General features: G+C 35.4%; 1 protein-coding gene across 11 annotated transcripts in view; it reads right to left on the bottom strand.

Annotated features, from left to right (window-relative positions):
• Positions 1-14555, bottom strand: part of FXR1 (FMR1 autosomal homolog 1) — a 56694-nt gene that overhangs the window by 34102 nt on the left and 8037 nt on the right. For all 11 annotated transcript variants that reach the window (XM_082461392.1, XM_082461393.1, XM_082461396.1 and 8 more), the window contains 2 exons: positions 5854-5906; positions 4323-4416 (listed from right to left, as the gene is read on the bottom strand). In XM_082461392.1, the coding sequence (XP_082317518.1) occupies positions 4323-4416; positions 5854-5906 (147 nt within the window). The remainder of the gene's footprint in view (positions 1-4322; positions 4417-5853; positions 5907-14555) is intronic.

Genomic DNA, 14555 nt, shown 5'->3' with positions numbered 1-14555 from the left:
ATACAGTAAGTCTCTGTTGTTTATTTTATATACAGTAGTGTGTATCTGTTAATCCCAAATTCCTAATTTATCCCCCACCCCTTCCCCTTTGGTAATCCAACTTTGCTTTGTATGTCTGTGAGTCTGTTTAGTATATAAGTTCACTTATGTCATATGTTAGATTCCACATGTAAGTGAGATCATACGGGGACTTCCTGGCAGTCCAGTGGTTAAGACTCCGCACTTCCAATTCAGAGGGCATGGGTTCAATCCCTGGTCGGGGAACTAAGATCCCACATGCTGCATGGCGCAGCCAAAATACTTAAAAAATTAAAATTTAAAAAAAATAAGTCATCATAAATTATTTGTCTTTGGCTTACTTCACTCAGTATGATAATCTCTAGCTCCATCCATGTTGCTGCAAATAGCATTCTTTCATTCTTTTTTATGGCTGAGTAGTATCCCATTGTGTGTGTATATATACGTACGTACGTGCGTGCGTGTGTGTGTGTGTGTGTGTGTGTGTATACACACCATATCTTCTTTATCCACTCATCTGCCAATGGACATTTAGGTTGCTTCCACGTCTTGGCTATTGTAAATAGTGCTGCTGTGAACACTGGGGTGCCTATATCTTTTCAAATCAGTTTTCTCCAGATATATGCCCAGGAGTGGGATTGTTGGATCATATGGTAATTCTACTTTTAGTTTTTAAAGGAGTCTCTATACTGTTTTCCATAGTGGCTGCACCAATTTACATTCCCACCAATAGTGTAGGAGGGTTCCTTTTCTCCACATCCTCTCTAGCATTTATTATTTGTAGACTTTGATGATGGCCATTCTGACTGGTGTGAGGTGATATCTCATTGTAGTCTTGATTTGCATTTCTCTAATAATTAGCCATGTTGAACATCTGTATGTTGGCCATCTGTATGTCTTCTGGAAAAATGTCTATTTAGGTCTTCTGTTGTATGGCTGAACTTTAGATAAATGCCTGGACAGCTTAATGAAAAGCTCCCTTCTGGATCATTTCTGTTCTAAATCAATTACTAATGGCCAAATCATAGTCACCTTTCCATTCTTCAAAGAGGAAGGGTTCCTAGAGCTGCAAAAGAACAAGAGTTGGGAATGTGGCACAAAACTGACAACACCCTGCAATACAGCATGACATATTAGAAAGAATTAACATTCAGGACAAAAACTTACACTGGTTATTCAACTTTCTAACCTTCAGGCTACATGAACCTTGGAAAGGCTAATTAAAGTATTCATAGAGTTTAGAAGAGGCCCTCAAGAGACTATTATGTCAAACTGATAGAATGTGTTTAAAAAGCCAGTTAGTTATATTTATATGGGTTAGTGTCAGCTGTTATCACTGCTATTATAGTATTTACGACTAGCAGCACAAAGAGAACAGTAGCCAATGACTTAATTAAAAAAAAAATCAATATACTATGCAATAAATTACCCTAAAAAGAATCAAGTTATATTAAAAACCTAAATACTCTTTAAAAAAAAAAGGGGGGGGGTGCATCTCTGTAGAAGTACTAAAATGGGTTATCTTGGAGGCCACACTGGGAAAACTGATAGATCTGAATCTGGGAAAATTGGCAGATCTGAATAAGTAAAAATATAAACTCTTAATGGCAAAAGCACTAAAGTACAGCTTTTTAAAGAATGCCTGGGAGAAAACACAATATATAACAGAAACTTACCCATAAAATGTACACATTTCCAACATCGAAAACTACATGGGCAAAAAATAAAATAGATAATAAACAGAACAAGGGGCTAACAGCCAATAAACTAATTTAAAAGACACTCCATATCACTAGTAATCAAGGTTCAGAAGATAAAGACAAAAGCTTCCTTCTATCACGTTTATGAAAACTTACAGATGAGATTAATAATAATCCAGCCAGTCAATCTATGAGGAAACAAACACCTTAATGTATTAGCAAAATTATGAAGTGGTCATTCAAAAAGCATTTTTGGAGGACAAAATGGTATAGTTTGGTATTATCAAAATTTTCAATATACATGCCTTTGATTCAGCAATTGAACCACCAAGATTTATACTAACAGAAAATGATTTACATAAGGACATTAACTCTTGCTTTTTATTGGAGGGGATAAAAGCAAAAAACAACTGTCAATAATTTCAACGACTTCTAATTATGATATACCTATACTAAGGAATATCATGGGGTGGTGAGAAAAAATGAGGTTAAATCTGTATGTGCAGACTTGAAAATGTCTACAGAATCTTAATTAACTGACTATAAAAATCACAAATAGAATGTATTCCCAATTTTTGTAACTTAAAAAAGCACACATATTCTTTATAAATTCAAAGAAAAAAAAATCTAAAGAGACATCTCTTAAATAAGATTTAAGCTGGGGTGGGCAGATAAGCACACCTACATACCTACACTAAGAGGAAAGGTTCACTTTTTACTTTATGTAACTCTGTATCATTTCACTTTTTATATTAAGTTTTGTTACTTTGAATTTAGGGGGGGGAGCTTACATAAAGTTATTTGACACAAAATATAAAGTACTAACAACCATAATTCCTAAGCATTCATTCTATGTCATAAGAATAAATTCCTAACGCTGGCAAAAAAACAAAACAAAAAAGAACAATAAATCCACAGGTGGCAAGATTAATTTTAAACTTCTTCCCTATATGAATTTTCAAAAATTTCAAAAGCACAAAAAAATTACAAAGTAACAGTAATATCTTAATTCCAGACCATGATTCTCATTAATTTTAAGGAACAAATTTCACCAAGACTGAACCATAAAACAGAAAGTGAAATAAAACACTCTGTAATCATCAATTTCCAAATCATTCAATAAAGTTTTGTATACAACTGGGGAGGCAAGCCATAAAGATGGTCCAGGAACTGGACAGGATCTTCCCAGATTGAGACTGAGGAAAGCACACTGTAACAACACCCTCAGCACTCCACCAAGTTTTTCCTTTAAACTGAGCCTTTACATTAACAATAACTGTCTGAACAACAATTTTTAAAATATGAAAAGCACTACTCACAGAAATGACTGCCACACATGTGGCACCCTGACACAATTAAGTTATAACATGCTTTGATTTAGCAAAAGCAGAAGGATGCTTGCTCTAATTACCTAGAGCAAGAATTAAAATCTAGGCAGAATTTTAGAATGTGAGTTCAAGCTGTTAGGGGTTAAAGCCCTACAATTTGACTTTCTAGCCTAACATCTACAATTAACTCAAAAGAAAATTTACCATTAAAAAAATTATGAAGAATAAAAGTGGCAAGTAACTGAGTTCATCTGCAAAGCACTCAGAACAGTGTATGGCACGAAGTACGTACTGTTAAGTGTTTATAAAAACATTTATTTAGATAGCTGTTTCATCATTAAAGATCGACCCGTGTTCCCAGTTCTCCTACCCCAGCCTACATAAATTAGGTACAAATGAGATTTGAAAATCTTTCAACACTATCAAGGCAACTCCTTGTGAGAAATACATTTAGCATATTTGAGCTCCTTGGAGGTATCAATTTCTTAAAAATCGAAAATCAAATTTTCTATCTCCAACAAACTCATTATGCTTCTATTTGACAATTATTTCCAAGTTTCTTTTTACATAACAGCAGGCATGTTAATCAAAAATAAATATAAAGACAGACATTCAAGATCTACTAAGTGACATTCAAGATCTACTAAGTGTGAAAAAAGCAAGATACAAAGAAGCAGTACAATTTTTATTTTTTAAAAGAGAAAAAAGGAAGAGCCTGGGAATATGCAAACCATGAAATGTGGTTTTTATCTCTGGGCAGTGATTTTGTTTTCTTCCTTTTAAATTTTTCTGAATATTTCTAGAACATTCAAAAAGGCAGTATGCTAATTATATTTCATATTGTTACACAGGAACTATATTAATGATCACTACAATAAAGGACAGCTACTAATACTGTACAAAGATACTGAGGAAAAAGCACAAGACAAAATGGCAAAAAAAAAAGGAAATAATGACCAACGTTCTCTCCGCCAGATTCTGTGCAAAACAACTCAAATGCACTATCATCTTTAATTCTCAAATTATTTTCACTTTAGTCATTAAAAACAAAAAAACTTGACCAAGGCTACAAACCTAAAAATGGTAGCATTGAGACATTAATCCCAGTTCTGGCTCCAAAACTCAAGCATTGCTACATTACACAGCCATTACCAATAGAAAGAATGGAGAAAAGGTATTAGATTTATTCTCTATCAGCTAAACAGATTTTCCAACAAGAATATTTATTTAAAACAAAAAAATATGCACACAAGAAAATAAACTTATAAATACATACCTCTACTTCATCTCCTTCACTAATTTCTTTTTTTATATCAGGTGGTGGTGGTAATCTAACTTCATTAAATGGAACCTGGCGTTCCGGTTGCCAACTGAAGGATTAGAAAAGGAATTAACAACTTTAAAATATATTATTCTAATAGCCCCTAATACAGAAGCTATGTAGTCTATGCTTAGTGCTGTATGCTTTTCAAATCAATCATTTAGCGTTCCCCAAAGAAAAACAACCTCTGTATTAAATCTTTTTCCAAGTAGTCAGTTGAGGTAGAACAGATTTTGCATGGCTCTTGATGAAGTTTATAAATAGTTAACATCATTGACAATTATATATTGCTTCCAAATTACTCATCCTAAGGTAACAGTACATACATTATTCTGCAAATGAAATAGGGTAAGTTCAGAGTAACAAACTGCTATAGTGGGATCAACTTATTACAAACACTTTTACCACTAAATGACTTATTAAGGAACACAATTTTAGAGATTATAAAATATAAGCTGCATAATTTCTTAGTGTACATGTTCACAGAAATATAGAAAACTACTCAATTATTCTGAATAGCTAAATTATGAAAAATTTTCTTACACAGATAGAATTTCTTTTCTACAATGAACACAAACATTGTAATTAAAACCTAGAAAAAACTTACTTTTAATCTTTGTAGCAAATACGAATGTATTAAAACTACTACTTGAGCTGTTGCTTAATTTTTTGTGGGCTGTATTTTATAACTAAGTTGATAAAGCTAAAATGCTTTCCTACTTTAAGTTCTAATAGGTCATCCACATGCCTGGGAGGTACACCAGCACGTAAAATGCTCCTATGGCTCCCCTGCGCCAACGCTGGGCAAAAAAAGAGACAAGTAAAAGACATTTGAGTGCTTCCTTTCATCTTTACTGTCTAAATGGCAGCTGCTCAAAGACAGAAATCATCTCAACACTTGTTTCTACAAGAAACAGCTGTTGGGCCGATATCTATTCAGGCAGTTACAGAAGCAGCTTAAAAGTGAAAGTTGACCACTTTCTTTTCTGACCTTCAATTATACAGTGTTCCTTTATAACCCTTCCTAACCAAGCCCAGAACACCGTCTTTAACGTTTTTAGCACAACTTACCTAACCTTTACAATATCTATACAACTTTTTATTATTCCTTATGAATAATCAAGCAATTAAAGACAGCCTAATACTTATCTACAACATGATTTCAAAATTCTGCGTTTTTAAGAAGCAAGCATATTATAATCCCATTCGTGCCGTCTATTTTTGCAAAAACTACTTACTGATTCACATCCACATGTGATTTGACAAAGAAAGGGGTCATGGAAAAAGTGCCAAGTGAATTGTGAGCAGAAAACCAGGTGAAGTCATCAAAAACTAAAATTATTTGAACTCAAAAAGATAATCAAACCAATGACCCCCACCCAAAAGCACACTCATTTTCCACTGGCAATAGAAACAGCCAAAAGCAAACAGTTTGGCACTACCAATCTTCAAAATTAGGATCTCTATCAATAAAAAAATAACTTACTTGTTCTCAAAAACAACTGTGAGGGAGTCTTCATGAACATCTTTGATAAATCCCTATAAAGAAATTAAAAGGAAATAAATATTCAATTAAATGTTAAATTAACTCTACACCACTATATTAGAGCTACAAAAACAACATGGAGTACTGATAATAACCCAGAGCTTGGAATAGGCTAATCTGGGGTTGATTTCCATCTCCATCATTCATGAGCTGTTTGACCTTGGCAGTTACTTAACCTCTCTTTCATGATTACAAATAACATTAAATGACACTGTACTACTGTCAATCAGAAAAGCAACGTTCTCAACCTTAGCCAAATGCTTACACACTCTGAACCACTTGGTACTCAGCAAAAACTTTTCAGAAACGTCTTTATCATACTACACTCCATAATGTACACTATAAACTAATTAAATACACACACTTGCAGTACTTGGTTAAAACATGGCAAAAACGAATACATCTGTTTACCTCATCTACCTCCCAAAATATTTAAACACTATGTGTCAGATATTATTTTAAGCAAATTAGCAAACCAAAGACTAAGAAACTGACGGTGGAAAAACCAAAAAGCAAACAGATCAGCACTACCACCCCAGAAAATCTTTGGAACTCAATACAGAACGTCTTACAGAAGAGAAGATAACCGATGAGGCTGAAAATAAAAACATTTTATTTTCTTTAATAATGTAGGATCACCCATCACAGAATGTATATAAGTCATGTATCTAGTCTCTCAGCACCCTCCTCCCACATTTGCTACTGAATTTTATGATTCTGTAATTTGGCCTTGATCTCTCTCCAGCGAGAAATGCCTGTGATCGACTTAATTGTGTGTTATGGGAAATTTCAATGCATATACCTTCATGTGAGGTCTAAAACTCAAGATACTTTCCTTTCAAGAGTGCTATAGTTGGAGCTTCCCTGGTGGCGCAGCGGTTAAGAATCCACCTGCCAATGCAGGGGACGTGGGTTCGATCCCTGGTCTGGCAAGATCCCACATGACAGAGCAGCTAAGCCTGTGCACCACAACTACTGAGCCCGTGTGCCTAGAGTCTGTGCTCCACAACAAGAGAAGCCACCGCAATGAGAAGCCCGTGCACCACAAGGAAGAGCAGCCCCCGCTCGCTGCAACCAGAGAAAGCCCGCGTGCAGCAACGAAGACCCAATGCAGCCGAAAATAAACTTATAAAAGAAATATAGTGGCTGCCAGAAAATTTAAAAAAGAGTGCTATAGTAGCTCTTGCCTTGCAATTCTGAAGACATTTTTTGTTCTTCTTTGTCCTCCCAAAACTAAAAACTAAGAGCTGCCATCTAGCTCAAGCTGTGATTATCTATCTGATCACGCTACAACAATGACTTCCTGGCCAGTTTCTCTATTTCTAGTAGTTCATCCATACATCTACTTTCAGCAATCATTTTGGTCAGCACTGTCATAGCTACGTTCCCAGCAAATCCATCTCTGTTATACCCTTGCCATTTGTAAGGACTATTTTCATAAACTGAGAATTACCAAATTCATGAATATTAGAGTAAAACATCTTTCCATCAGAGATTAGTCATATTTATACTTTCACTGACATTTTCTAGTCCTTCACAAACAATTTTCAGTTTGAAATGTTTCATTAATCTTTATCATTTCTGTATAATTTATACAGTGGATAAGTGCAAATTAGAGCTCCAAATCACTGGGAAATTCTACTCCTCATTATAATAAAAAGGTTTTTTTCTATCTAAAAATCAGTGCTTACACTGCTCCCCACCCCCACTTTACATCCACCACAAACATCAGCATCAGCTTTGTCTGGCTGCACACACTGTTCACACACTTTAAGAAAAAATACAGCTCTGGAACCTACTCTTATTGCTAATATCTTTCAGGCAGCAGATTAAATAAGCTAAAAACTTGATACCCAAATAAAGTGTATTTGGACTGTAGTGAACAGAAAACATGTTCTAATCCCCAAACCCTAGATTCTAGGGATAAGGGGTTTCTAATGGCCAGATCTCTATAAAAATTGATGCACTTGATACAGGACACAGTCAACATTTTTCAATTCACCAGAATAATGGTAGGTCCCTATATACTCAAGAGATGGAAAATGGCAGGGTTAGGTCTTTGCCAAAATGTTTGAGAGTCAGGAGACACCAAATAACAATGGCAACATTTTCCTGCACATGGCATGGGTGGAGGGCGGGAGGGGGGCGGCATTATGACTAAGTCTCCATAACTTCTGTCTTTCTTGTTAGTCCAACCTTTGGGGATTTGGTCTCTTTTCCTATTCATACTCATCTGGCCCAGAACCTGTATTTCTTAGAATACTCTGACATTTCTTTTTCTTCTCCCCATACATATACAAACATGGAAGCCCAAGCTATCATAAAATGGTCCCTTAATTTGTTCATTCACAAAGCCTGGTATATATTTACACTTGAAACTCTTAACTATAATTTAAAATAATCATCAATAAGTAACAAGGCACTTTAAAATATTTAAAGTGTAATCAAAATATCTTAGAATGCTATCCCTGACAAAACAACAAACAGAGCATCATATAATAAAAACCCAGGAATGCCAAAAATTATATGTAAATTAGGAGTAAGGCAGGAACAGAGGGAATAGCAGGAATCTGAGCCCTGGAAGCACTAATTGAAGAATTTTTTTTCCAAATCCAATCTAGCCTAAAATAAAAATTTAAAAAGAAAATTCAAAGATTCAGTAAGGTGGCAAGTTAACCAAATTAGCTTTTCTAGATAAAAATAAGCACTGGAAAATAAAACAAACAAAAAATATTCTACTAACAGCAAGGTCCTAGAAATGCCCTCAACAACAAAAAACTGTACACGACCTACGTGCAGACATCTGTGAAACTTGACTAATGAATAGAAATAGACCATTTAGGGAAACGTAAAGCACTCTTGATATTTTAAAATTTTCAACATGCCCCTAAATGGGATCCTACTAAAACACAAAGGAATGTGTAATTCTGTTGAGGGAATAGGGAGTTAACCTTAATAAAATTACATCAAAGCCTATCTTAAAAACAAACAAGAAGGCATTCAGTAAGGCAACTTTTAAATGGGGGTAGAGAATAATGAGAAAACACTATCCGTACCAAATACTGAAAATTATTTTAAAGCTACAATAATCAAGACAAAAAAGACAAGGTGCTTGGCAATTTTGAGGTGGGAGCTTCAATGTCCTGTGGAAAGAACAAGGTGCATTCCAGATATCTGCCTAACTTAAACACACATTTTTGAAGTTACAGAACACTACAGCTGAAAAAAACGTTTTTCAACTCGACGAGGGTAGTCATAGGGAGAAAAAATCCTATTGATAAGCAATAATACACACGGTATGAATGAATTTCAAGAATTGACAGAATGAGATTATAAATACAATCAAAAGTCAGAACAGATGGCTGTGGGAAAGCCAGTCCAAAGAGAAACACAATTTCTTTTACAGACCTTCCAGATCCCTCATTTTAGAGAAAGAGAAGCTGAAACTATATACATCTATATAGCCCCAAAGTTTTACTCCCTAGGAGGTTGTAAATGCTGAATTTAAAACCTCATCTTCTGGGACTTTCCTGGTAGTCCAGTGGTTAAGAATCGGTCATGCAATGCAGGGGACGACAGTTCAATCCCTGGTCTGGGAACTAAAATCCCACATGCCTCAGGGCAACTAAGCCCACACCAGGCAACTACTGAGCCCACGCACCACAACTAGAGAGAAGCCCAGGGACCACAACGAAGACCCAACACAGCCAAAAAATAAATAAAACGTATGTTTTTAAAAAATAAATTAAATAAATAAAACCTCATCTTCTGTCTTGAACTCTCTTCAATTAAATCATTATCAATTAAATAACAAAATGCTTTTGCTAATTCCCAGTTTTAAACTCTAAAAGGTTACCTCTAGCAGCAACACTATTATGAAGAAATAAGGCACCATTCCTAAAAAGCCTATTTAAGGCAAAGTCCCAGAACAAAATATTAAAATCTAATTTACAACTGGAAAGGCAGCTACCTTGTTTAATATACTAATCAATTTATCAGAAGCTTTGCTTAAGTGATGATGGCCTAGCAATCTGCAGAGATCCATGAATCCCTTTGAGAACATTCCCACTAAACTCATTAGGAACTATCATCCTAGTCTAAAAAAATTCCTTTGAAAAGTATCATTTCAAATTCACCTGCTACTTCAGATTTTTCAAAAATCCACTAATGACCTCCCATTATTGTAATTCATTACAACACTAAATTCACATATCTTACAAAGGGGGAAGTAGAAACTTAAAAAATTTTATACTGGGACTTCCCTGGTGGCGCAGTGGTTAAGAATCCGCCTGCCAATGCAGGGGACACGGGTTTGAGCCCTGGTCCAGGAAGATCCCACATGCTGCGGAGCAACTAAGCCCGTGCGCCGCAACTACTGAGCCTGCACGCCGCAACTACTGAAGTCCACGTGCCTAAAGCCTGTGCTCCGCAACAAGAGAAGCCACCGCAATGAGAAGCCCGCACACCTCAACGAAGAGTAGCCCCTGCTCGCCGCAACTAGAGAAAGCCCATGCGCAGCAAACGAAGAACGAACGCAGCCAAAAATAAATAAATTTATATGAAAAAAAAAAATTTAATACTCAGCAAACTATTACCACAGAAGTCAGACAGTCTGAATCCTCAAAATGAGGTTTAAAGTGGAAGCCCATACCCAAAAACCCAACACTTATGCCCTAAAGCTGTAACTCTTAAACCTCAAAATTCTTGTTAGAAGAGTTTACTGATTGCCAATAGACTGAGCAAAAGAGGCCAGCAAGACACAGAACAAGCTTCCTAAATGGAGGCTATGTTTTCAATGACTCTTATCTGAAGTGGTAAAGCAAGGAGTCATCATCAGGAATCAAACCTCTAGTTCACATTTATTCTCCTAAGCAAGCAAAAAGTTCTCACAGTCACATTACTGCCTCCTTCAAACCTGATCTAGTATTCTTATATAATTTAAGATCTTCTCTTTAAAGTCTTTCTCAGGATCACTGGTATGACATTTAAAAGTTTTATATTTATTTGGCACAACAGTCAAATAACTATATTTTAGTTGCCTTTTCCAATGTATTAAGACATTACAGTTGATGGCTCAATTATTGAAGCAAATTTGTGATAAAATGCTGTATTTCTAAAAATAAACTGATTGACATAGAGAACAGACTTGTGGTTGCCAAGGGGGAGGTGGGGTGGGGGAGGGATGGATTGGGAGTTTGACATTAGCAGATGCAAACTATTATATACAGAATGGATAAACAACAAGGTCCTACTGTACAGCACAGGGAACTATATCCAATATCCTGTGATAAACCATAATGGAAAAGAATATGAAAAATATATATATATGCATAACCGAATCACTTTGCTATACAGCAGAAACGCATTGTAAATCAACTATACTTCAATAAAATAAATTTTTAAAAAATAAACTGTTTAAAATAAATTCTCAGTACATTAAGAGGCACTGGAATCAGTTTGTTAGATCCTGTAGGGCCTTTCCTCTGACTGGGTAAACTCTCCATTTTCCCAAACTCCACAGTTAAAATTTGCTGCTGTGAATAAATGTAATTACAAAAATATAACCCATGAGAAAAGAAAAGTTAATAGCATAATTTATGCAAAATTCACCTCAGGTTTTTGTTTTTCAAGAACTGACAAAATGGATGATGACTTGTTATTCTTTGATCAATTATCAGTTTGTTTAGTGATTCATTCTCTGACCCCAGTCTACTTTCCCAGCCCAACAATTCTAACAATTGTGCATTCCTGCAATCAGGATGCTTCCTACAATTGATGGCATCTTAGAATAGCCAATAGCTGAATGGCTGCCAGGATATAAACGTCACTGTTAAGCATGCTCAAACTTGGTTTGCTTGCAATTTTCTGTGGCACTTGATTGCAACCCCTCAATAGTTCATTCAGCAAACCAATGAAGTACCATTTTAGGAAGGATTTAGGTTTCTTACCAGAAGGTTGTTCTGTTGACACCTTCTGATAAAATCAAGAAAGCACCAGCATCAAAACTTGCAGAGTGGGTGAAAATTCTTGTAAGAAAATCCTGGAGATAATAGAGAGCTCTTTTAAAGTATGCTTGCAACATCAATGCTCTCCATGACACTGAGGAAGATATTGTGAGAAGAAACACAATCATCTGAACCTGAAAATGTTTTAGCCAATTTACTTTGCTTCTATTTTCCTTATGTATGCAAATGTTTAAAGATAATCTTTCAGGTGATATAGAAAAGAATTTTAAAAGATAAAACTACCACTCATAGATCAATTGGCAACATTTCTTCTTTTTTAGTGCCTCTTACAACTGATGCCATTTTTAATACAATGAAATTGTATGGCTCTTCCACTGATTTCCCAAATCTACATATGGAAAAATAACCTGTTCCCTGGACTCTAAAACCCAACTTCCAATTATATACACATCTCCACCCATGCTTACTTTTATACCTAAAATCAATCAACATGTCAACAGTCAGAATCATCTGCTGTCCTGCTTTTGCACTCCACACATGTATGATCCATTTTACAAGATTAAAAAAAAAGAGAAAAGTGAATACAGCAAACTATTTCTTAATCAGAGTTCTACGAGAATACAGCCCAATCACCAAGTCATTCATTGTGTATAATGAACTTCTCTCCCATGTATCTAGAATAGTACTAGCCATGCACAATCCTTGGAAGAATTGAGAAAACGGTGTTCCTCTGCTTTATAATTCAGATGAGAAACCATTAGGTTGAGAAAACTGACTTAGGGACTCCCAGACCTAAGCAATTTTACACATGAGTCTCAGTCTGCGAACTGAAGGAGCTGAAGCTTCTTAAACTAAGGTAATTCCTAGGCACTCAAAGGTGTGCCAAGAGTACTTAAAGCTACTCCTTCTCCCCCTAAAAATACTACAGTTAATCTTCCTGGAACTTTTATGTCAAGTAATTTAAAGAATTTAATAAACAAACTTTATGTTTCTGGACTGTGTATACAGTTAACAGATACAGAAAGAACTCCTTATTAGGGAAGGGGAAAAAAACACTGAGCAATACAATATACTGGTTTTACTGTTAAGACTGGTCTCAGATCCACTACTTACTATGTAGTAGGTAAAAGAAAAGAGGGCCCAGAGCAGTAAGGTAAGGAAAATAAGACTCTTTTAACTGGCTTTACTTGCCCAAAAGCAAGTCACAATATCCTCCTTCAGGAACTCTTTACGGTCTTCCCAGAGCACCCTAGAAACTTTTTGGAGCAATTCTCAGAAGGTTCTATCAACCCTGAATGGGACCCACCTCTCCTAGATGGTGGAGTTCCTCCCATCCCAATCCTAGAAGTGAGGAAGATCTGGCTGATGAGAACAGTACCTAATTTCCCCATGTGCAAACAAAAACAAAAACAAAAACTTTAAAACAGAGAATTATTGTTTAATACATGGTGCTACCACAACTGCCTATGATATTCAAAATAAGACTTGATGTAGTAAATATGAAATAAACAAATAAAACACTTTAAGAAAACCTAAGGAACTGTATGTATAATCTGGACACAGGCTGTCTTAACCAGGCTGGAAACCCTGAACCCTTAACAGGGAAAAAATACCTCAGTATGTAAAAAACAGAACTTCTCTATGGCCAGGGATACCAGAGAGTTAACAAATTATAGATGGAGAGGGGGTATTCATATAATGAGTCCTAAGAAATCTCAAAAAGCAAAAAAGGACATCCCAGAAGGAAAATGGGGAAAAACAAGTGATTTATGGAAAAGCAAATCCAAATGGCCAACAAACATTAAAATTCACATGTGGGGATTTGCAAATCAAAGTTGCAATCTTTACATCCAAGAGATTCACAAAAATCAAAGATTATAATGCCTATTTCTGGCAAGGATGTAAAAAAAAAAAAAGCTGACATTCATCAATTGAGAAAATACAAAGTGTTAAGCCTTTCGGAATGTAATCTGTTAACATTTATTAGAGTTAACAGGTAAAAGTTCCCTTCCACCAAGCTATCTCGCTCTTTGAAACCTATCCAATGGAAACACACATGGAGCAGCAAAAAACTGAAAACAAAGTGTCTATTAACTGGGGAATGGCTGGATTTCACAGTAATTCTTATGATGAAATATGTAACCATTAAAAAATTAATTACACTCCAACAAAAAATGGCCAAGATGTAGATTATCTTATTTTTACAGAGCAGTATTGAAAAACACCTACGTTTGTATCTGAATGTGTATCTATGTACATTCTATGAGTATGAAGAAAAATCTGGCACGATGTATACTTGGCTACAAACAGGCTACCGAAATGGACTGTGAATGAGAGATCACGTGGAGAAGGGAAATCAAGGGAAAAAGAAAAAAAAGAAAAAAATTTACAATAAAGCAAATATGTATATGCTTATACATATGTATAAAATTATACACTTGCATATACATGTATAAATATTTTTAAAGAGTTGAGATTATCTTTAATACTCCATCAATCAGCACTACTTCCATACAGCACATATATAAACACATTACCACTCCCCATATCTTTTTAATTTTTCCATCTCTAGTGATCTCAAATCCACATTCTAAGTAATAAACTCGTTTGTTTGATGTTTACATACAACACCTAAAAGATCTGGGTTGTTATTTGATTCCCGTAATGAGCACATTC

Source organism: Balaenoptera physalus (assembly GCF_965194825.1).
Source record: "Balaenoptera physalus genome assembly, chromosome: 4".
NCBI lineage: Eukaryota > Metazoa > Chordata > Mammalia > Artiodactyla > Balaenopteridae > Balaenoptera > Balaenoptera physalus.
Note: the sequence above shows the minus strand (reverse complement) of the source record. Positions and strands in the feature narration are given on the sequence as shown.